Here is a 21,795-nt window from a genome sequence, read left to right as displayed (position 1 = left end):
ATTCCTGCACAGGGGGGACTTCAGAAGGAGGCATCTACCTCTGCTTGCAAGAAGCTCTTAGCTTCGGTTAAATAGGAACTTGCATCCACCTTCCATACCTTCTGGCTTCTCTTGGCCTGATTGCTTTCACTAGTCAGCCTTCTACAGTGCTTTTTTCTGCTGTGGTTTTTCTCAGCCAGACTTTTGTGGTAAAGAGGATCAGGAGGAAAATTTTACTAAGATTTCCATGATTTAAATTCTCATTAGAGAATGTAGATCCATCAGGAGCAATCTTACAAGACTCGTCCCTGTAGACTTGCACTAATGTGTAATAGATTTGTAGGCTCATCAGTATGCAGAATTGGTCTATGGAGTTTATAGGAAATTGGGTTTCAGTTTGATGGAGAATGACTGACTCGTTTTTATTAAGGCAGGTGGAAATGGCAATCCTGCTCAGTGACAAAAAAAATGAAGGCACCCATGGCAAAGTGTGCCACTTGTGGGTTTCGGAAGACTTCCTTTCATCCATGCCAGACCTGTCTCCAAAAGGGAAGTCCTCCACTCAGTTTCATTGTAATTCCTGGATGACCAAGCCAGCTAAGGCCTTCTCAAGCAATGGGATGTCCCCACTGTTTGTTTTAAAGTGGGATTACTGTTGGTCTAGGATGTAGTGTCCTGGGGATGAGGTTTTTGCGGCCTACCGCCTCTTTGCCTCTGATATTGCGGGCCCTCCAGCAACTTCACTTTTTGGGAGTTGTGTGCCAGTTTTCTCTGGAAGTTTTCCATGCTTTAAACATAGATTTACAGTTCAAAGCCCACTAGAAACTTTCACCCCAACTTAGACTTTTAAACCTTCTCAATTTTTTTTTTCTTGCAGGCGCAAATGTTCTGGCTAGAATCTGCCCGCATTGCCAGTGTCTGACAGTTTTTTTATAATTATGGGACATTGCCATCAGGCAATGTCACCCAGAGACCCTGCCCTCTTATGTCACAGGCTAGTATCTGGGGGGGCCCCTCTTAAACACTTCAAGGGTTGTGGGGAAAAAGGCCCCGTGTTGATGCCGTCAAGGTGCTTTTAGTGGGTGGTATGTGGCCTCGCTCACTCCCTTCCCCCTTACCTGCTGGGCTGCATGCTCGGATAAGGGTCTGGTATGGGTTTTGGGGGGGTTGTTGTTTTGGACGTCCGATCGAAAGTCAAGCAACTTTCAAGGTGCACCAGGGTGAACCGCGCCTTATTTTAGACATCAAGAATGTGGTTTCTGATTTCTGATCAGATTCCCCCCCCCCCCCATTTTTCACCTAAATCAGCAGTTTCAGCATTTGCAGTGTAGCTTGTGGCTGTTCCCTGTCCATCAGCCCCTCTGGTTTTCAATAACTTGCTTCAAACCTGGCACTGCTGTGCTCCTATGGGAATCCACAGTATATCTGGACAACCCTCTCTTGAAAGATCACTGCTCCAGCCCTGGTGGCAGATGATACTTCAGAGCTTTGGGTGTGCTTTCAACCTACAACCAACTCTTTTTTTTTTTTTTTTTTTTTTTTTTTTTTGTGCTTTTAGATGGGTTTTCTACAACTGAGCAGTTGACAAGGGAGGGACTTTAGCCTATAGTGTGGCCAGCCTTCAGTTTCTTTGCACCTTATGTCCATCTCGTCTATAGGTGGCAGTATAACCCTAGGTTGCTTGTTAAAAAGCTGTATCCCCCCCAAAGTCTTTATGGGGGGGGGGGGGAATAAAATACAATTTTTATTTCTGTTGGGCTTGGGGTGGGGGGTTATTTTAGTTTCATAACAAATATATCTTTTTTTTACTTTTTTTTTTTTTTTAGGATCAGATGTAAACAGCATGGATTCTGTGGATAGTGGTTGTGCTTTGGGAAATGGTGAGCAATTTCAAAATGTGAAGCAGACTTCCGATGCGAAAAAGGCTGACCTTGTCATCTGGGAGTTTGAAGTGCCAAAGGTAGTGTGTATAACTCATGGTTGTGTGTTTTTTTTTTTTTTTTTTTTCCTCTTTCCACTCCATCCATCACGTGTACAGCATTGTTTGGAGCACCTATATTAGACCTAAAGCAGTTTCCAGTTGGAGTTCACCCTTACAGAAAAATTGTAAAGGTGAACTTACAGACACCACATACAAACACCCTTCCGCCGCTCAAGTGGTCCGGGAATTTGAATTCTCTCCTTTGGTCAGTGCTTCCAGGGTGGACCAGATGGTTTCTGAGATCAATGTGACAGCGCTGACCGATCAGTCCATTTGGTCTATCCTAGTAGCACTGATGGCAGAGAGCGTGCGTGGGGTGTTCTGCATTTTGGGGGGGGGGGGGGGGGGGGTGGTTATAAAGCGTCCCTTGAATTAAGTTGGGAAATGTTTAGGAATCTGTATCTCCCTCTCTCCAACCTCTTTTACTTACCTGAGCCTCGTTTGATTCAGTGGTGTGCCTGTCTGCAGCTCACTTCTGCCCTTACACCCTAGTCTCTCAGGCTTTGCTGAGCCAGCGGGAGCAATTGGCTCTCACTGTTGTCAATCAAAGCCAGTGATGAGGGAGCAGCGGGCAGGGCCAAATCTATAGACAGACGGGGAGGCTACCAGTGAGGCTTGAAGCAAGCCTGCACCAGTGCCCTCAATAAGAAGCCGCTTTCTATGGGGGGAAACTTGCTGGAAAAGGAGGGACCAGGAGCGCCGGTGGGGGACTCGAGAAGAGAGGGTTTTGTGGCGCACTGTGCAATTCCATTGTACAGAACAGGTAAGCATAAACCTCTTTTATCCACTTGCCGACCACCCACAGTATATTTACTGCAGCAGTCAGCCCCTCCTTGGCGAAGCAACGTAGTATTACGTTGCTCGCCCAGGAGCCTGCAGGGGGCGAGCGCTTCCGATGTCGACCGGCCACTCGCGATCTCCCGCTGGAGAGGGAGAAAGGCAGGCGGCTGATGTAAACAAAGCCGCCTGTCATTCTCCCTGGTGTAACTGCAGAGATCATACGATCCTGCTATGTAGGATCGTATGTCTCTGTGGGTACATCACAAGCCACGCCCCTTTACAGTTAGAATCATGCCCCTAGGGACACACTTAACCCCTTGATCACTAAAGTTAACCCCTTCCCTGCCAGTGTCATTTTTACAGTAACAGTGCATATGTATAGCACTGATTACTGTAGTAATGTCACTGGTATCCCCAAAAATGTCAGTCAGGGGTCCGATCTGTCCGCCGCAATGTCGCAGTCCCGCAAAAACAAATCGCAGATCGCCGCCATTACTTGTTAAAAAAAAATAAATAAATAAAAATTACGTAAATCTTTCCCTTAGTAAATGCAATAACTTTTGCGCAAAACAATCAAAATACGCTTATTGCAATTTTTTTTTTTACCAAAAATATGTAGCAGAAAACAAATTGGCCTAAAATGTTAAAAAAAATAGATTTTAAAATTTTTTTTTTTTGGGAATTTCATATAAAAAAATGTAAAAAATATTGCTATTTTTCTAAATTGACTCACTTTTTTGTTTATAGCGCAAAAAATAAAAATCGTACAGGTGATCAAATACCACCAAAAGAAAGCTCTGTTTATGGGGAAAAAAAAGGACGTCAATTTAATTTGGGTACGGCGTCGCACGACTGCGCAATTGTCCTTTAGTTACGCAGTGCCAAGTTGAAAAAAAGGGGTCTGGTCTTTGAGCAGGAAAATCCTCCTGGGCTTAAGTGGTTAATTTATTATATTTTAATTTTTTTTTTTTTTTCTTTGTGGTCTCCCCCCTAATTTCAAGTGTGTGTGTGTGTGTGTGTGTGTGTGTGTGTGTTTTCTTATGCTAATTCATATATATCTTTTTTTTTTTTTTTTTTCAAAGTATTTGGTTGGCCGTTTAATTGGAAAGCAAGGCAGGTTTGTGAGTTTCTTGAAGCAGTCATCAGGTGCCAAAATATACATCTCTACTGTGCCTTACACACAGGATATCCAAATTTGTCACTTGGAAGGTGAGTGTTTTAGTTGTGAATACTAAATTGGTTTCTTGCAAAACCATGCACTTACATCAGTTTTGGCTGGGATCTGTAGTAAATGAGATTTTAGTTTTCAGCAGACACATGTGGGCAGAATCGCCCATTGGCTTCTGAATAGTTGGTGGTTCGAGTTGAGGCTACCAACAGTTTTTTTTTTTTTTTTTTTTTTTCTCCCCAATCTTCCCCAGTAGACTTACCCTTATACACTGCATTGACATGTTATCCATTAAGAGTGGTTGATGCCATCAATTGGCTTAATAATTGTCACAGCAATTTAGAAAGTAGGGAATTGCAAAGAGGCCAGCATAAAATGTAATCTTGCTGGCAAATATACAGACTAATATAGTATATTGGCTCAGGTGTAACTGTCCTGTAATCATTGCATTCTTACAAATACTAGCCGCCTCCACTGGGTTATAAAACTAGAAATACTATTTTGACTTAGAATTATTAAGGGGTGGATCATGTGTTCTTTGCTTTTAGGGAAAATATTGTCATAATTAGACAAAGATAAATGTCGACTCTGAAACCATGTAAGGCTTCTTCTGTGTTAATTTCCCTAACCCAGGCTAGCTGCATTTGGAGACTTGCATGTACCTAAAAAAGAGCATACACACAAATAGTGCATAACCACATACAGCTTCCTTCAACCATTAATATCTATCGGTCGCTGTACACAGCACCAGATACTCCTGGGCACAGAAATACACTAGTTTGTGTATGTTGTACTGGAGAATGCATCCGTGTGCTTGAGCCCCTTGGGTCTAACCATGCTATTCAATCTGTAAGGGTGGTCATGCTTGTTCTTCACTGCCTATTGAGTTACTAACCCAGAACAAGCATTTAGCTGTGAAATTTCAGGACACTAATGTGCAACACACTTCCTTTTGGGTTTGTGACATGAGGCAAGGAATAAGCTTCTGGAAGCTCCAGGATTTCTAATCAGACTAGGTTAATTCTTTTAGGGTTTTGAATTTGCCTTGTATTTTTGAATACTTGTTTTTGTAGGATGAAATGGGCACTGCTAATGAACTGTAAAATTTTAACAGGTTCTCAACAACAGATAGACAGAGCTCTGAGTCTAATCCGAAAGAAGTTCAAGGACTTGAATCTGACAAACATATTTGCGCCCCCTCCTCCTCTGATCCCTCTTCCTGTTGCTTCATGGGTATGTCTCTTCATGGTTTATTTAAGAGGTTGATCACATGGGTTCATTTACATGTACTTGTGTTGCATTTGGGACACACCAAGCATAGTGGACTAAAATTCAGTGTATGGTAATTTAATTGTGCGTGTAGTTCTTGTAACAATGTAGCTTTTGTGTGAGGGTTTTTTTTTTGTTTTTTTTTTTTTTTTGCATCAAGGGTGAGTAGTGTTCCAATGTAACTAATCTTTTTATTTTTTTTCTTTCGTTTATTGATGGACACAGCTTCTGATTCTTCTTAACCATTGGGTTATACTGCCCCCTGCAAGAGTAGGACACTAGGCAGGAAAAAGCTTGACTACTACGCCTATGGGCAGTCCCAGGGGGTATACACCCACTCTCAGCTATAGGCTTTCAGTTTTTTTTTCAGCCTAGTCAGGAGTAGGGACCTAGTTCCTTGCTGGCGAATTTTTTTTTTTTTTTTTTCTTGGATTTTTTACCTATCTGTGTTTTTGTTACTGTGTGAGAATCTACAGTCTATTGCCAGATTGGGCGACGGACTAGATAATCTAGTTTCAGAGGGTCCCCTCAGTCTGGCCAGCGAGCGCCCGTAGGCCTCACCTCCGCGCTTGGTTGGCCGCGACCTAACCCCACTGGACGGGGGCTGGCCTGCGAGTTAAACGTTGCAGCGTTCCTTTTTTTGGATGGAGCGATGGTCTGTCCGGAGCGGTGCCCACTCTGTTCCTGGTATGGCAAGTAGCTGTCACCCCCCCCCCCCCCACTCCTGAAGGGTTTTGGGATAGATGTGGGCCCCTTCCCTGGGAAGGTGGGACCCCGGGTTCCCCCCTCCCCAGCTCCTCTAAGCTTTTGGTGATCACTGTGGGTCTTTCGGTCTCCTCCCATGGGTGAGCTTATTGGCTCGCTTTTCCCACATGCTTTAAGGGGAGGCTTGTTGGAGTTGCTGCTGACCGGGTTATTCCTGGTGCGCAACGGGGGGTTGAGCAGGTTTCTCTACCACCCTGGGGGTTGGTGACTAGGGCAGGGATGTTCTCTGGGCTGCCTGTGGGAGCTGGGGGAGTGGATGGTTTAGCTTTCGCAGGTCCGCGCCTCGCACTCAGATAGTGAGGATGATTCCTTTGCTTCTCTAGGCGCGCATGAAAAGGTGCTGGTGGATGCACGGTTTGTCAGTACGTGAAATTTTCAAAATGGAGGTTGCGGCTGATGCTGAGTCGGAGGCGCTGGTCCGTTTCGGCACCCACAGGCCCTTCAAAACGGCGAGGGTGTTCCCCTTTCCCGCTTACCTTGACAACATTGTTGCAAAACAATGGGGTTGACCAAAACGCAGTGGTTCCTAAGCGTTTTTGACTTGCTGTATTATGAGGATTAACTGCTTAAAAGGTGGACAGTCCCACCTGTAGCGGACCCGTTGGTTTCCAGGTTGAATAAAGCTATCTTCATTCATGTTGAGCAGTCCCTGGCCTTTACAGATCCAGCTGATCTGAAGTCAGAGGCTCTGGTCCACCATATGTTCGCTGTGGCTGGTTCGGGACTTAGGCTGGTATATACTATTGCCATGGTTTCGCAAACCCTGACCGAGTGGGCTAAACCTTTATGCCCGACCTAGAGGGGAAACCGGTTGCCCCCTGTCTTTTGCGGAGCTGGCAGATCAGTTGATCCAGGGCCTACAGTTTGATGCTTCTTTGGATGCGCCTTTTGATTCTAGGCTGCCTGTATTAGCAGTCGTTCTTCGATGTATTGCTACCAAGGGCAAGGAGCCTCGTAGACGTGGGCCATTCTCCTCGGCTCATGAGAGATTTTTTTTTCATCCCTCAGGGTCAAGACAAAGGATTAAAAGTCAGGGCCTCCACCGGAGGTTTCAAGAGGACCTGGTCTGGCAAGCCACTAGCAGGCTCTTCCAGATCTGTGGCTAAGGCTGTCTCTGCATGAAGGGGCCCCCTCACCTGTATCTGGGATGGGGTGGGTTGACATCTTTGCTGGTTTCCGGATCCATGGACCTCCCTGATACAGGATGAGTGGGTCAACAAAGTTATTCGGTCAGGCTGCAAGATCGAGTTCTGCATTATCCTCCGAAAAGGTTCTTCCCCTCCAACCTGCACTTGTCCCCAGATCACTTACAGGGTCTCTTTGGGGCAGTGCAAGACTTGTTACTTTAAGGGGTGAATGTTTTGGTCCTGACATTGGAACTTTTTCAGAGGTTTTTACTCAAACCTGTTTTACAGTTCCCAGGAAGGCAAGGTACGTCCAATTCTGGACCTCATGGCACTAAACTGCTTTGTGCCGGTATGGAAGTTCCGCATGAAGTCCATTCGCACGGTAGTGGTGTCCTTACATCGGGGTTTTCTTCTCTCTTCTTTCGACATCAAGGACGCCTACCCGCACATTCTAATATGTTCCGGTTACCAGCACTTCCTCCGTTGTGCTGTGGGCGAGGAGCTGTATCAGTTTATGGGGTTGCCCTTTGGTCTCGCCTGTAATCCTTGAGTCTTTGCAAAAGCGTTGCCATTGTTTGAGTCAGCGGGGGATCACGGTACTGGGGTACCTGGGCGATCCTCTGTGAGCAGAATCTCCGACTGCTCTGATGGAGATCTGGAGATTACTCTGCGAACTCTGAGAACTCTGAGGGAGATGAGTTGGATTCTGGACCTCCAGGAGTCTGCTTTTGGTTCTGTCCTCAAAAACTGCACTATCTGGGTCGCACTCTGCCTCAGCCCGAGTGTTTCTTCCTCTGGAACAACTGCAGACATTGCAGAATACAATTCAGCTTCTGCTGTTCAGCAGCCGGTCACCCCTCTGGGCTTGCATGCGGCTGCTGGGCCTGATGGTGTTCACCTTCGAGGCAGTCTGTTTGCACAGTTCCACACAAGATCTCTTCAAAAGATTCTGGTGAAATAGGACAAGGATCTACAGTCTAGAGGTGGCTTAGTTATACAGCCCTACGACAGGGAAGATCCTTCTCCTCCCCCTGTACAGGACCGTTGTCGCCATGGATGCCAGCCTATCCAGGTGGGGAGGCTTCCTCAGCAGAGATGTGCTCTGGGAGTCCAGACTGCCGTTTTTATTGTACTGGAATCCGAGCAATCAAACTTGTCTGGCTCATTGGACATATCGTCTCTTCAGGGGTGTTTGGCCCGAAATTATTTGGACAAGGCCATGGTCTGTCAATCACCATGGGGGGGAACAAGAAGTGTCCTGGCGGCTTGGTAAGTAGCTGGCATTCTAAGGAGGACTGCCAATTCATCCTAGTCCTCTCAAACTCCTGCCACAACTCCTGTGCAGGATTGAGGCAGAATTCTGGTCTTTCTAGTGGCTCCAGACTGGCCTCTAGGTCTTGGTATGCCTATCTGGTATAGCTGGTCGCCGATGCTCCTTGGGAACTTCCTCTCAGGGAGCATCTGCTGTCCCAAGGTCCAATCTTCCATCCTGCTTTAGTCGCTGGGCTCTTGAACGCCAGGTGCTGAAGGATGGAGATTTGTGTGAGTTGGTGATTCCTACGCTGTTGAAAGCTAGAAAAGCTACTCCTAGGAAGATTTAACGTTCTATGTGGAAGACTTTCATTGCGTGTGTGTCTCTTGGGGTTCATCCTCACTCTTAGTGAATTGCATCTTAACCTTCCTTCAATGGGGAGAGTTAAACAGCAGTTGGTCTTGAGTACCATCAAGGGCCTCCGCTTTTGGAGGGTTTTTTTTTTTTTTCCCTGCGACCTTTGGCCACACTCCCTGGTGTGTAGCTTTCTTCAGGGTGTCCAACATTCTCCTTCAGTGCGTGCTCCATTGCTGCCCTGGAAACCTAATTTGGTGCTTTCAGCTCTACAGAAGCCTCCCTTTGAAAATATTCGGGAGCTTTTCCTGCTTTCGCTATCTCAAAAGGTGGCCTTTTTTTGGCGGCTTTCACCTCTGAACGCAGGGTGTCGGAACTGGCAGGGTTACCCTGTCGTACACCTTATGGTGGTTCACAAGGATTAGGTGGTGCTTCGCCCCCTGTCCGTCATTCCTTCCTATGTTGGTCTGACTTTCTTTTGACTGAAGACATTGTGTTGCATTCTCTGTGTCCCAGATCTAATGTTCATTGACTGACACAGCACCCACTCCTGGAGTTTGCTTTCTTATGATACACTGCTTGTAACAAAACTGAGTGCCTATAGCTGAGAGTGGATGTATACCCCCTGGGACTGCCCATAGGTGTAGTCAAGCTTCTTCCTGCCTAGTGTCCTACTCCTGTAGGGGGCAGTATACCCCAATGGTTAAGAACAATCAGGAGCTGTGTCCATCAGAGAAATGGATTTTACGGTAAGTCAAAAATCCCATTTTCTCTTTCATTTGACAGACACAGCTTCATATCTTTGACACTTGGGTTATGCTACTCTTCCTGGGAGTAGGACACTAGGCAGAAAAGTTTGACTACGCCCATAGGGCAGTCCCATGGGGTATACTCCCACTTCCTACTCTAGCTCTTCATTTATTTTTTTTTTCTAGTCACGAGTAAGGGCCTAGTTCCTTGCTCGGATCTCTGGTCCTGGCATTTTTCCTTTTTAAACTGAATTTTCCTCACAGGAACAGAAAATCAGTTTGGTTCCTGTGAGAACTGCAATCAACTGTCGGATGGAGCGACGGACTGGATATTCTTGACCTTTACAGCTTTCCCAGTCTGGGCAGATAACGTGCGCAGGCCTCAGCTTCACGCTAGGTCAGTTGCGACATAGTCCCACTGGACGGGGATTTGCTGGCGAGTTAAACTCCTTGCGAGGATGCATAGCCTGACGGATGCGCGCCTCTCGTGACCCAATCAGCCCAAAAATTGAGGCCGCGGCTGACCAAGCTGTCCGAGCAGCTGGTGGACTTGCGACTCCCGCTGTTGGATCGGGCCCCAAATTTAGGCTGTGGCTTTGCGGCCTTATCGCGGCTGGCTGCCCGAGCTGTTGACCAGGCTGTTCAAGCTGCTGACCGGGTTGATATAGCTGGGGGCGGGTGTCTGGAAAAATTCGGACTACAGATCGATTTACTAGATGTTTCCTCTGGAGGGGTTTCATCAATTCTCTCTGGTGGGGTACTCCCGAGGTGGTCCTTTTTGGCGCCTCATCTCAACAGGAAGGTGTTTGGTTTGTGGCACGGTCTTGGGATCCTCTGGAATCCTCTGACTCACTGGTGGCTCCTTTTGGGACCAGTATTGTCCGATATATGTCTTTCCTCTTCTAGAACTTCTGCCAAGACTCCTGCCTAGGCTTGAGGTAGAAGGGATTACGGCCATCCTAGTGGTTCCAAACTGGCCCCGCCAGTCCTGGTACGCAGATCTGATATGGTTGGTCACCGATGCTCCTTGGCGACTTCCTCTTAGAGATCATCTGTTGGCTCAAGGGCCAGTTTTCCATCTTGCTTTAACGGCTTGGCTGTCGGAAGCCAGGTGCTGAAGGCTAGAGGGTTGTCTGAATCTGTGATTCCCACACTGCTGTAAGCTAGTAAATCTACTTCTAGATAGATTTACTATCGCATTTGAAGAGCGTACTTTGCAGGTGTGGATCTCTTGGGGTTCACTTCTGCTCCTTTTCGGTGACTCTGAGTTTAGCTTTCCTCCAGCGAGGTGTCGAGCAGCGTCTGGCCTCGGGTACTACCAAGGGCCAGGTTCGGCCTTGCTGGTTTTTTTCATAGTCCTTTTGGTTACGCTTTCTGTGGTTCGCACCTTTTTGTTCAGGGGGTTCGCCACTTGGCTCAATTTGGTGCGGTCGGTTCTTCAGAAGCAAAATTCCTCTGCTTACGTTGTCCCAGAAGGTAGCCTTCTTGGTGGCTTTTTTCCTCTGCACATAGGGTGTCGGAGCTGGCAGCTTGTCTTGTCGTTCACCTTACTTGGTGATCACGGAGATAGTGATGCTTCAGCCCTGCCAGTGGTTCCTTCCTAAAGCCGTCTCTGGTTTTCATTTAAATAAAGGCATTGCATTACCTTCCTTGTGCCCTAAGCACCCTAAAGGGATTGCCTTACATTTGGATGTGGCTCAGGCAATCGGGGGTGTACCTGGCAGCGACTGAGTCCTTCAGAAAATTGGGTTCCCTATTGGTCCTTAAGGATGAACCCTGTAAGGGGCTGGCCGCATCTGCTGCTACCATTTTCAGATGAATTAGGCAGACGTGGTGCAAGCCTATTCCGTTAAGGGTCAGGATCCTCCTTTCCCTGTCGAGGCACATTCTACATGGGCGCTTATGGTCTCCTGGGCCTTCTGTCGTCAGGCGTCAGTGGTGCAGGTTTGCAAGGTGGCCACCTGGTCGTCCATGCACACTTTCACAATTTTATAAGGTGGATGTGTTGGCATCTGCAGTTGCTTCCTTTGGCTGCAAGGGTTTGCAGGCCCCTGTTGGAGAGCGTTAGTCCTCATTTGAGGGTGCTGTCTGTCAATGAACGAAAGAGAACTGGATTTTTGTATTACCGTAAAATCCTTTTCTCTGATATTCATTGACAGACACAGCACCCACCCCTCTTATATGGGGGGTTATGTTCATCTGACACTGCTTGTTGCAAAACCTGAAGAGATGGAGCAGGAAGTGGGAGTATACCCCCTGGGACTGCTCTATGGGTGTTGTCAAACTTTAACTTTTCGCCTAGTGTCCTACACCTAGCAAGGGCAGTATAACCCAAAGGTCAAAGAAGATATGGAGCGGTGTCTTGTCAATGAACATCGGAGAAAAGGATTTTCTGCTAAAACAAAAATCCAGGTTTTTTTTTTTTTAACCATGGCTTCAGTTCATCTGTATATACTACTTTACCGGTTTCTTCCCATTTTTTTTATTTTTCTCTTTTCTTTTCTAGCTTACACTACCAAATAATGTCTCCGTGGAAGTAGTTGTGGTTAATGTCGTGAATGCAGGGCACATGTTTGTCCAGCAGCGCACGCACCCTACTTTTCATGCACTTTGTGGCTTGGATCAGCATATGAGCCTCTGTTACTCACAGCCGAGTATTCCGACATTGCCTACACCTGCAGAAGGTAAGTTGGTGCTTTTCAGTTTCACATTCTGGTTTCGAATTTCCAATTTCTCTTACGTCCTCCGACAGTCGCCGCCTCTTCATATTCGTCACATATGGGGTATTAGACTTTGCTCCGAAGGAGTAGCTAGGCAACAGAATATGTTAACAATAAAGCTTTAACATATCCCACCCTCAAGGGGTGGTCCCCTCAGTCAATACCCTCCTACTTCCTGCAACCATATCTCAGTTTTAATGTCTAGCTTGTCAGGAGTGGCTGGCTCTCTCTGTGCTGGGACTTTCTGTCCAGGACTCTTTCTTCTTTTTAATATTTTGTTTGAGTTTTTCTCTCTACCTTTATTTAGCTGTTATTTTGTCAGCGTTAGTTAGTTCTTCGGACGAAGAGGATCATGCGGACTGGGTCTCGGGCTGATCCCCCTGGTCGCAGGTCGTGGGTCAGTGGCTTCCCAGTCTGCCATCGAGCGTTCAGCCAGGTAACGCTCCTGGCATAGTGAACGACCCATCCCTGTTCGGTGCAGGGATGATTGGTGAGGTGGCTACCTCACTGGACGCTGTGCGGTTTCTTAACCCCCATTTTGTGCGTCTTGAATTGCGACTCTCCCTGCCTCATGTGCAGCGGCTTGTTCGCCTGTGCGGGTCCCCCACGCCATGTGAGGTAAGTGTATTTATGTGGGGACCTGTCTGTCTGGGGGGGTGTCAGTCTGGGACTGTGTAACCTGCCTCTATTCACACTGCTTGTCTCCCTATCTCTCGGCTGCATGCTGTGGGCTGCAAGGGGGGGGGGGGGGGGGAGCTGTATGACACTGTGTGTGTCAGACTGGTCAGTGTGAGAAGCTGTGTGCTGTGGGGCATGTTTTTTTGGCATGTTTGGGCATATACAGCGATCGCTGCGGCGATCTGACATGTATTCTGATATTGGAATGTAATGTGTGTTTTAATGCACTGTGGAGTGGCGGTTTCGGCGCCAAACGACGCCATTTTGCCTACACCCGCTCCGGCCGCATGGTTTACATGCATGGCGGCCATTTTCTTGTAGCCTCCATAGGCTTACATAGAGCGCCCTGGCAGCATCACTTCCTCTTTCCAGGAACACCGATCGAGGCAGCAGCAGCGGCGAGGGTCTCCTCAGGTTTTATCCTTCTGTTCTTGCTATCCATTGCCTGTGTTCAGTTTGCATATTCCCTGTGGGGGTTTCATTGTGCTTGAGTGTGGTGCGGTGGGCTGCGCTTGCCGCGCTTGCTTAAAAGGGGCAGTTAACCCTTGGTTGTCTGGCATTACAGGGGCAATGGATTCTCAGGAGGGCAAATTTCCTACAGTATTGGTGGAAAGCCAGGGGACCGCTGTTTCCCCCCCAGGGGGGGATTTAGCCACTATTGTGGCTGGCCTTGCTGCTCAGGTGCAAATGCTGGTGGCTGCTCAATCTACTAAAAGGCCCAGAGTTGCTCTTTCCTCTGATTCTGAGGGTGAAGGTGATGGGGCTGTTCTGGCAGGGGCTTCCTTATCGGGGTCCCGCTCCTCTCTTGATCTAGTGGGGTCTGAGGTGGAGGCTGAAGTTGAGGGGGTTGATAATTGTCCCCCTGGCTCGCCTGAAGAGCTTGCAATCATGGATGAGTTGATTGCTTCCATTAAGCAAACGCTGCGTTTGCAGGACGAAGTGTGTCCCCCCGCTGCCTTGGCGGCTTATGGGACGCAGAGGAAACGCAGGACGCCGCAGGTTTTTCCCTGCAATGCTGATTTTCAGCGCGCTGTTAAGGATCAATGGCGCGATCTGCGCAAACCTTTTGCGGTACCAAGCAAATTCAAGCTGCGTTATCCTTTTTCGCCTGCCACTGATGAAAGGTGGTGTGTGCCTCCACCAGTGGATCATGCAATTGCGGTTTTGAACAAAGCCACTGCGATTCCTGCAGAGGGTTCCCCTGTTTTCCGTGATGCCACGGATAGGAGACTGGAGTATCTTGCCCATCATACTTATTCTGTTACGGGTTCTATGCTTAAGGCTCTGTTTGCTTCTCTCATGGCGGCCCAGGCGATCGCAAGTTGGACGCAGATGCTTAGGCGCGTCCTAGTGGCCGACTCGGCCTCGCCGGCGACCCTGGATATGGTGGATCAGATCCACCAGGGTGTCATGTATCTGTGTGATGCGGACCTGGACCTGATTCCGTTGGCTGCACGTGTGCACAGCGTGGCGGTGTTGTCTCGCCGCCTGGTTTGGTTAAAATGTTGGTCGGTGGACCAATCTTCACGTAAGACCTTAGCCAATCTGCCTTATGATGGGTCTCGCCTTTTTGGGGAGTCCCTGGATGTGTTGATTAAGGGGATCACCGGGGGTAAGAGCACTCTCTTGCCCCATTTCCCCAAGGCTAAGGGGGCTTCTGGGAAGAAGCATGCTAATTTTCGGCCCCCTCAGGGGTCCTTTCGTGCCTTTCGGCCGCACTACAAGGGCAAACCGTTCAAAGGTCAAGGCTCTCAGAAGAAGCCCTGGTCTGGTAAACAGAAGTCCGGCCAATCCGGACCTGCAGCCCATAACAGTTCGGCCTGAAGGGGCGCCCTCACCCAGTTTTGGGGTGGGGGGACGCTTGCTCGGTTTTCTTCAGCCCTGGTTGGCCCGTGTGCGGGACAGATGGGTTCTGGAAATCGTTCGATCTCTTTACAAGATCGAGTTTCTCTCTCGGCCAGAGAGCAGATTTTTTCCCTCAAATCTTCAGCTGTCTCCAGAGCGCTTGCGGGACCTGCACCTGGCGGTGCGGGACCTGAGGGCTCAGGGAGTGGTGGTTCCGGTGCCTCATCGGGACAGGTTTCGGGGGTTTTATTCCAATCTGTTCACCGTGCCCAGAAAGGAGGGCAAGGTTCGTCCGATTCTGGACTTGAAGGCTCTGAACCGCTCTGTGCGGGTTCGCAAGTTCCGCATGGAATCCCTGCGGTCGGTGGTGGCTGCCCTGGTTCCGGGGGAATTCATGGCCTCCATCGATTTGAAGGATGCGTACCTTCACATCCCCATATTCGAGGGTCATCAGAGGTACCTTCGATTTGCCATTGCGGAGGATCACTACCAGTTCGTGGCGTTGCCCTTTGGTCTCGCCTCGGCTCCGCGGGTCTTCACCAAGGTGCTTGCACCGGTTCTGGCATTATTGAGGGCCCAGGGCGTTTCTGTCCTGGGGTATCTGGACGACATTCTGGTTCGGTCTGCGACCAGCCAGGGTCTGGAGGAGGACCTGTCTGTCACGATGCAAACTCTGCAGGAGTTTGGTTGGACGATAAACTTTCCAAAGTCGACACTGAGTCCGTCGGTTCGTCTCCCCTATCTGGGAATGATACTGGACTCGGTGCAGGCGAAGGTCTTCCTGCCGGAAGACAAACTCAGGACTCTCCGGGAGGAAGTCAGGTCCCTCAGGGACGTTCCGAACTCGTCTCTGCGGACGTGTATGAGATGTCTGGGATTGATGGTCTCGGCCTTCGAGGCGATTCCTTTCGCACAGTTTCACACGCGGGGTCTCCAAGCGGAGATCCTGTCCAGGTGGGACGGGCGACCTCAATCTCTGGATCTTCAAATCTCGTTGAGTCTTCGCACCAGGGAAAACCTTCTGTGGTGGCTCCAGTCCCCGTTGGTGTCCGGGGGCAAGTCGTTTCGTCCGATCTCGTGGACGGTAATCGCCACGGATGCCAGCCTGTCGGGCTGGGGTGGAGTTCTGGGCGTTCTGTCCGCTCAGGGGACTTGGTCGGAGGGGGAGTCTTCCCTTCCGATCAACATTCTGGAATTGCGTGCGATAAGTCTCTGTCTTCATCGCTGGACGGACCGGCTGCAGGGTTGCCCGGTTCGGGTGCAGACGGACAATGCCACGGCGGTGGCCTACATCAACCACCAAGGGGGCACCAGGAGTGCCCGAGCGGCTCGAGAAGTGGCCGACATTCTGTCTTGGGCCGAGACTCATGTCCCGGCGATAACGGCGGTTCACATTCCGGGAGTGGAGAACTGGCAGGCGGACTATCTGAGTCGCCAGGCCCTGGATCAGGGGGAATGGTCTCTCCATCCGGCTGTCTTCCAGACGTTGTGCGCGAAGTGGGGTCTTCCAGATGTGGACCTGTTCGCGTCTCGCCTCAACAACAAGGTGAAGAGGTTCGTGGCAAGGACGCGCGACCCTCGGGCAGACGCGTCGGACGCGTTAGTGGCCCCGTGGCATCAGTACAGGCTGATGTACGCGTTTCCACCGATTCAGTTGCTGTCCAGGTTCCTTCGCAGGTTACACTCGGAACGCAACACGGTGATTCTTGTGGCACCGGACTGGCCTCGCCGGTCCTGGTACGCAGACCTCGTGAATCTGGCGGTCGACGCCCCGTGGCGTCTGCCTCTTCGAGACGATCTACTGTCTCAAGGACCGATATACCATCCTGCTTTACAGTCGCTGGCTTTGACGGCCTGGCTGTTGAGACCGAGGTCCTGAAGGAGAGGGGTCTCTCTCCGGAGGTCGTTCATACTTTAATCAACGCGAGGAAGTCTTCCTCGGGGAAGGTTTATTACCGTACTTGGAAGGCCTATTTTGCCTGGTGTGAGTCCAGGGGGTTTTCACCCCGCACGTACTCGGTGTCCCGTGTGCTGTCTTTCCTTCAAACGGGTGTTGATCAGCGTTTGGCGCTGGCTACGATAAAGGGTCAGGTGTCTGCTCTGGCCGTTCTGTTTCAACGTCCCGTGGCTTCCAACCCATTGGTTGGCACCTTTGTTCAGGGTGTGCGGCATCTGGTTCCCCCGAGGCGGGATCCTCTGCCCCCTTGGGACTTGAATCTCGTTCTATCTGTGTTACAACGTGCTCCTTTTGAACAGATCAGGGAGATCTCGTTGTCTATGTTGTCCAAAAAGGTCGCCTTTTTGGTGGCGATCACTTCGGCTCGCAGAGTGTCGGAGCTGGCGGCTTTGTCCTGCAAGTCTCCGTACCTGGTTATTCATTTGGATAAGGTGGTCTTGCGACCTAATCCTTCTTTTCTTCCGAAACGAGTTTCGGACTTCCATCTTAATGAGGATATTGTCTTGCCTTCGTTGTGCACGAAGCCTAAACATCCAAAGGAGGTGAGATTGCACTCTCTGGATGTTGTTCGGGCGATAAGGGTTTACCTTAAATCGACTGAGTCTTTTCGAAAGACGGACTCCTTGTTTGTTCTTCCAGAGGGTCCTCGGAAGGGCATGGCGGCTTCGGCCTCTACCATCGCCAAATGGATCAGGCAGGCCATTGAACAGGCCTATGCTTTGCAGGGGAAGGTTCCCCCTGTGCCTGTGAAGGCGCACTCTACTAGATCTCTGAGTACGTCTTGGGCCTGTCGTCATGGGGCTTCTGTAGCCCAGGTGTGTAAGGCGGCGACTTGGTCGACCGTGCACACTTTCACAAAATTCTACAAAGTAGATGTTCAGGCATCGGCGGATGCTTCCTTTGGCCGCAAGGTTCTTAGTGCGGCTGTTCCCTAGGGTCCCTTGTTGGGGACTCCTGGCTGTTGGGATAAGTTTTGTATCCCCTGGTTTTTTGTCTTTTCCTGGGTTGTTGCTCCTGTTGAGCACTTGTTTTTTGCTGTTGCCCAGCTGGTTTCCTTCCTTTGGTAAGGTTCCTTCTTTGATGCGGAGACTGCGTTGCCTTTCGGCGCGGATGCGTTTCCCACCCCTCATGTTTGCACTGCTTTGGGACGTCCCCATATGTGACGAATATGAAGAGGCGGCGACTGTCGGAGGACGTAAGAGAAAACTGAATTTTTGTAAAATCTTACCTGTAAAATTCCTTTCTCTGAGTCCTCCGACAGTCGCCGCCCCCGCCCCTCTTTTGGGGTTTGATTGTATACTCTACTGCTATTCCACTAAAACTGAGATATGGTTGCAGGAAGTAGGAGGGTATTGACTGAGGGGACCACCCCTTGAGGGTGGGATATGTTAAAGCTTTATTGTTAACATATTCTGTTGCCTAGCTACTCCTTCGGAGCAAAGTCTAATACCCCATATGTGACGAATATGAAGAGGCGGCGACTGTCGGAGGACTCAGAGAAAGGAATTTTACAGATAAGATTTTACAAAAATTCCGTTTTTTTTTTCTTTGCTGAAGCCTCTCACATTCCCTTTGTGTCTAAAGTGGTTTGCCACAGTGTTCCAAAGCTCACACTACTCTTCTGAAACTCCTGATTTAAGCTAGCTTGCCCTTTAATGTTTTACACAGATATGTAATCCCTATTTCGCATGAATAAAGCCTATTTTTCTGGCAGGAAATTCATTTATGTAAATTCATTTTCTAATTTTGTCAATTGTAAACAAAAAAAATCCTAAAGGCCAAGAAGAATAAAAACTATTACTTAAACGCGACCTGGAACACTGCTGAAGCCTGCATTCCAGTGATGTGGAAACCTCGCCACCTACAATTTCACAATGTTTAGCCAGCATCACAGAGATCCAACAGATGCAGCATCTCACTATGGCCTGAAAGACCAGGATAAGATATATTGGCAAACATAGCATGGAAATGATGGTTCATCTGTAAGGACCAAACTCCTTTAGCATTTCTGTAAAGTAACACACCCTAGACTTTTTACCAACAGATAATTAGTGGCACAGGTTTCCGACTTGGAGATAGGATGGGGGAGTGGTGGTAGACTAACTTCTCCCTTTTTTTTTTTTTTCCTCTGCTTTCCCATTTGGCTATCACCCCATCTTTTTTTCTCCCTACTATACTTTGGATCCATGTGAGGTTATATTTCCTCTTAAAATGTGTGAACTAAGAAATTACAGTATGTAAGTCATGTACTTTTGCACTTTATATAATTTGTTGAATGGACCAATTATTTGGATGGTCATTTTCTATTAGCGCGCACTCAGCTCAGAGTACAATTTTGGCAATGCTGAGGTGAGTGAAATCTCATGTGTGTGAGTGATGACACACATGACCTATGACCTATCTTGGCCCGGCCAATTAAATTTGGACAGAGATCATCACTTTGAAGCCATGGTGTTGTCAGCGGCTCTCAGGAGCTCCAGACAATAGTAATGCTAAATAGTAGAGAAATATAGCTTTAAAAAAAATCCTAAAGACCAGTTCTTGGCAATAGAGCTCTTTTTTTTTTTACCATACCATGCTCTCCAGTATTCAGTTTTCTCTCATTGTCAATCTCACTCTGCTGCTCTGTCTGTGGCTCTCTTGCCTGCTCACTCTCTCTCGCTCTTGCTCAGTGTCTTCCCCCCCCCCCCCCCAAAATGCAGCTGCCTTTTTACTTGTCTCCACCATTAACTCTTCTGGAAGAGTGGGGGAAGCCTATAGGAGGATGGAACTGCACCAGGGGACATGGGTTCCTGACACTTCCAGAATTATCAAATGAAGACCCAACTTTGGGGCACTGGAACAGAGGGAGGTGTAGGAAGCATGGGCTGCCAAAGTAGAGTGTGGTTTGTAACATTCTAAGCATTATCCCCAAGACAAGGGAATGGGGGTAACTATACAATTCTTGCTAGAACAAGTGTTCCCATTGTAATAAGAGGAGAATTCCCTTTCGCAAAAGGGGGATTTTCTTTCACTTCCTGTCATGGAGAATGAAGCGGGATACAGGCAAAAAAAAAATTCCTGCAAGTGTTTTAATGTAGTTTGTAAATCTCTGAAATTAAAATTGAAAATAGAATATCTATATTCTGTACTTGCCTTGATCCAGTGCACCTAGTGACTTTTGTCTGCTCTTTCATGCCGCTGCTGTCTGAGTCTGTTTGCAGTCTATGAAGATGCAGAATCTTGGGAGTCGGCCCAACCACCCACCCCTTCCTGAAGCACACAGCAGGTGGTTGACAGCCTTGGCTGTACATGTTACCATATGAGACTGTGCGGGGAGAGGGGGGGATGGGTGGTTTCCATTCCCTCCACACAGGTCTTATTCAACTCAGTTCTTTGTTCTTGTGCTGTGCAGTATGTAGCACCTGTTCCCCCCCCCCCCCCCCCCCACACCTCCTGGCATTCAGAAATGCTGTGGCCTAAGGCCGTAGTTGTATGGGCCATTTTAGATGTTGGCAACCGATATTAATTTATTTTTTCCATTGAACTTGATTTTCAATGAGGCAGTTGTCCACTTAATCATCAGTGATTTAAATCATCCTTGTAGCCCTGGGACCATGTTCAGACTTTAATTTAGCTGTAAAGGATAATGTCTGAACAATCTATCGTTCGTTGACGGACGCAGTTCTCTGGTCCATATCAGTAGGGTTATACTGCCCCCTACCCCTTAATAGGTATTCGCTCACCTCCATACCCAGAATATCTTGATAAATGGCAAGTAGACTTACACCATCCACTAATTGATATACAGAAGGATAAAATTTTGCTTCTAGCATGCACAACTTCAGTCTCATCAAAAATGATAGAAACTAGTTATAAATTACTAGCTAGATGGTATTATACACAGTCAAACTGCAAAAATGTTTCCCTCTAGGTCAGGGGTAATGAATTAAAATTCAAGGAGGTCCGGTCGCTAAAAATGTTATTGGGCAGAGGTCCGAATCTCAAGTCTGTGCTGTCACACGTGCGGGGGGCTAGTGACGGAGCGGGAGTGCGCATCCGGTGGCGCTCGCTCGCTTGCTTTCAAAACCCTTACAGGCTAGCGACGTAGCCCTACGTCGCTCTGCCCTGTGAGGGGCTGACTGCCGACGTAAATAGTCGTGCGGCAGTCGGCAAGTAGTTAATAATGTTCATAGTGGAGAAAGCTGACTCACAGCTGTACGTTGATCTAAACATGGTCAAGGTGTGTAGAGCTACCTTGATTAGACAAGAGAAATCGGTCTCAAGCACAGTCTGTAGCCAGAAGTTGGCAGGATCAGTTCCTACAAAGTGCTCTCTTAAGCCCCGTACACACGTACCGATTGTCGGCCGAACGATCGGCCGTCTTTTGTCCGGTCCTGTCGGTTGAAAAGTGATAAAGACTGCACACGAATTTTGTCGGCCAACAACAGCTGACTGCAGAAGTGATGTAATGTGATGGTTAACTGTCCGTGTGTTTTTTCTTCTCTAAAGCCCCGTACACACGTACCGATGGTCGGCTTACAAATGTTCCTCTTTTCTCCCCGGGATGTCGGTGTCTGCTGAAAAGTGCAAAGACAGCACAAGGACAGCACAAGAATTTTGTCCGCCGACTGCAGAAGTGATGTCATGTAATGGTTAACTTTCCCTGTGTTTTCTATTTTCTGAGCATGCCCAGTCTTGCAAATCTGCGGTCTGTCGGCCGAATTGTGTACTGACAGGCGAACAATCGTCCGTTCTGGTGTCGGCATACAAATATTTTCATGTTTGCACGAAAGACTTTTGTCCGCGGATTGTGCGCAGATATCTGTCGGAGGCACCATACTAACACGCGTACAATCGGCAGATCCTTCGTCCACCGACGTTTGTATGCCGACGATCGGTACGTGTGTACGGGCCTTAAGCATGCCCAGTCTTGCTCATCTGCTGTTTGAAGGCCGAATTCTGTACTGACTGAGGGACAATCGGCCGTTCTGGTGTTGGCCAACAAAAATTTTAAAGTCTGCACGCCAGATTCTGTTCGGCCGAAAAGTCGCAGTCGGTTGTCGGAAGCATCATACTAACAAGCCGACAATCGGCCGATCGGTCGGTGGCCGAATATTTACGGCCGGCAATATCTACGTGTGTAAGGGCCTTTTGTGCAACATTTGTTTGCAGATCAATAAGTTCTGTCT

At 48.5% G+C, this 21,795-nt stretch overlaps 1 protein-coding gene across 4 annotated transcripts in view; it reads left to right on the top strand.

The window, feature by feature from the left end:
- The window catches only part of AKAP1 (A-kinase anchoring protein 1), a 156,927-nt gene that overhangs the window by 58,339 nt on the left and 76,793 nt on the right, over positions 1-21,795 (top strand). For all 4 annotated transcript variants that reach the window (XM_082245276.1, XM_082245279.1, XM_082245277.1 and 1 more), the window contains 4 exons: positions 1,806-1,939; positions 3,823-3,949; positions 5,023-5,141; positions 11,931-12,108. In XM_082245276.1, coding sequence (XP_082101402.1) covers positions 1,806-1,939; positions 3,823-3,949; positions 5,023-5,141; positions 11,931-12,108 — 558 coding nt within the window. The remainder of the gene's footprint in view (positions 1-1,805; positions 1,940-3,822; positions 3,950-5,022; positions 5,142-11,930; positions 12,109-21,795) is intronic.

The sequence above is a fragment of the Pelophylax lessonae genome (genome assembly GCF_965119305.1).
Source record: "Pelophylax lessonae genome assembly, chromosome: 2".
NCBI lineage: Eukaryota > Metazoa > Chordata > Amphibia > Anura > Ranidae > Pelophylax > Pelophylax lessonae.
This window is presented reverse-complemented; position numbering and strand designations above follow the sequence as displayed.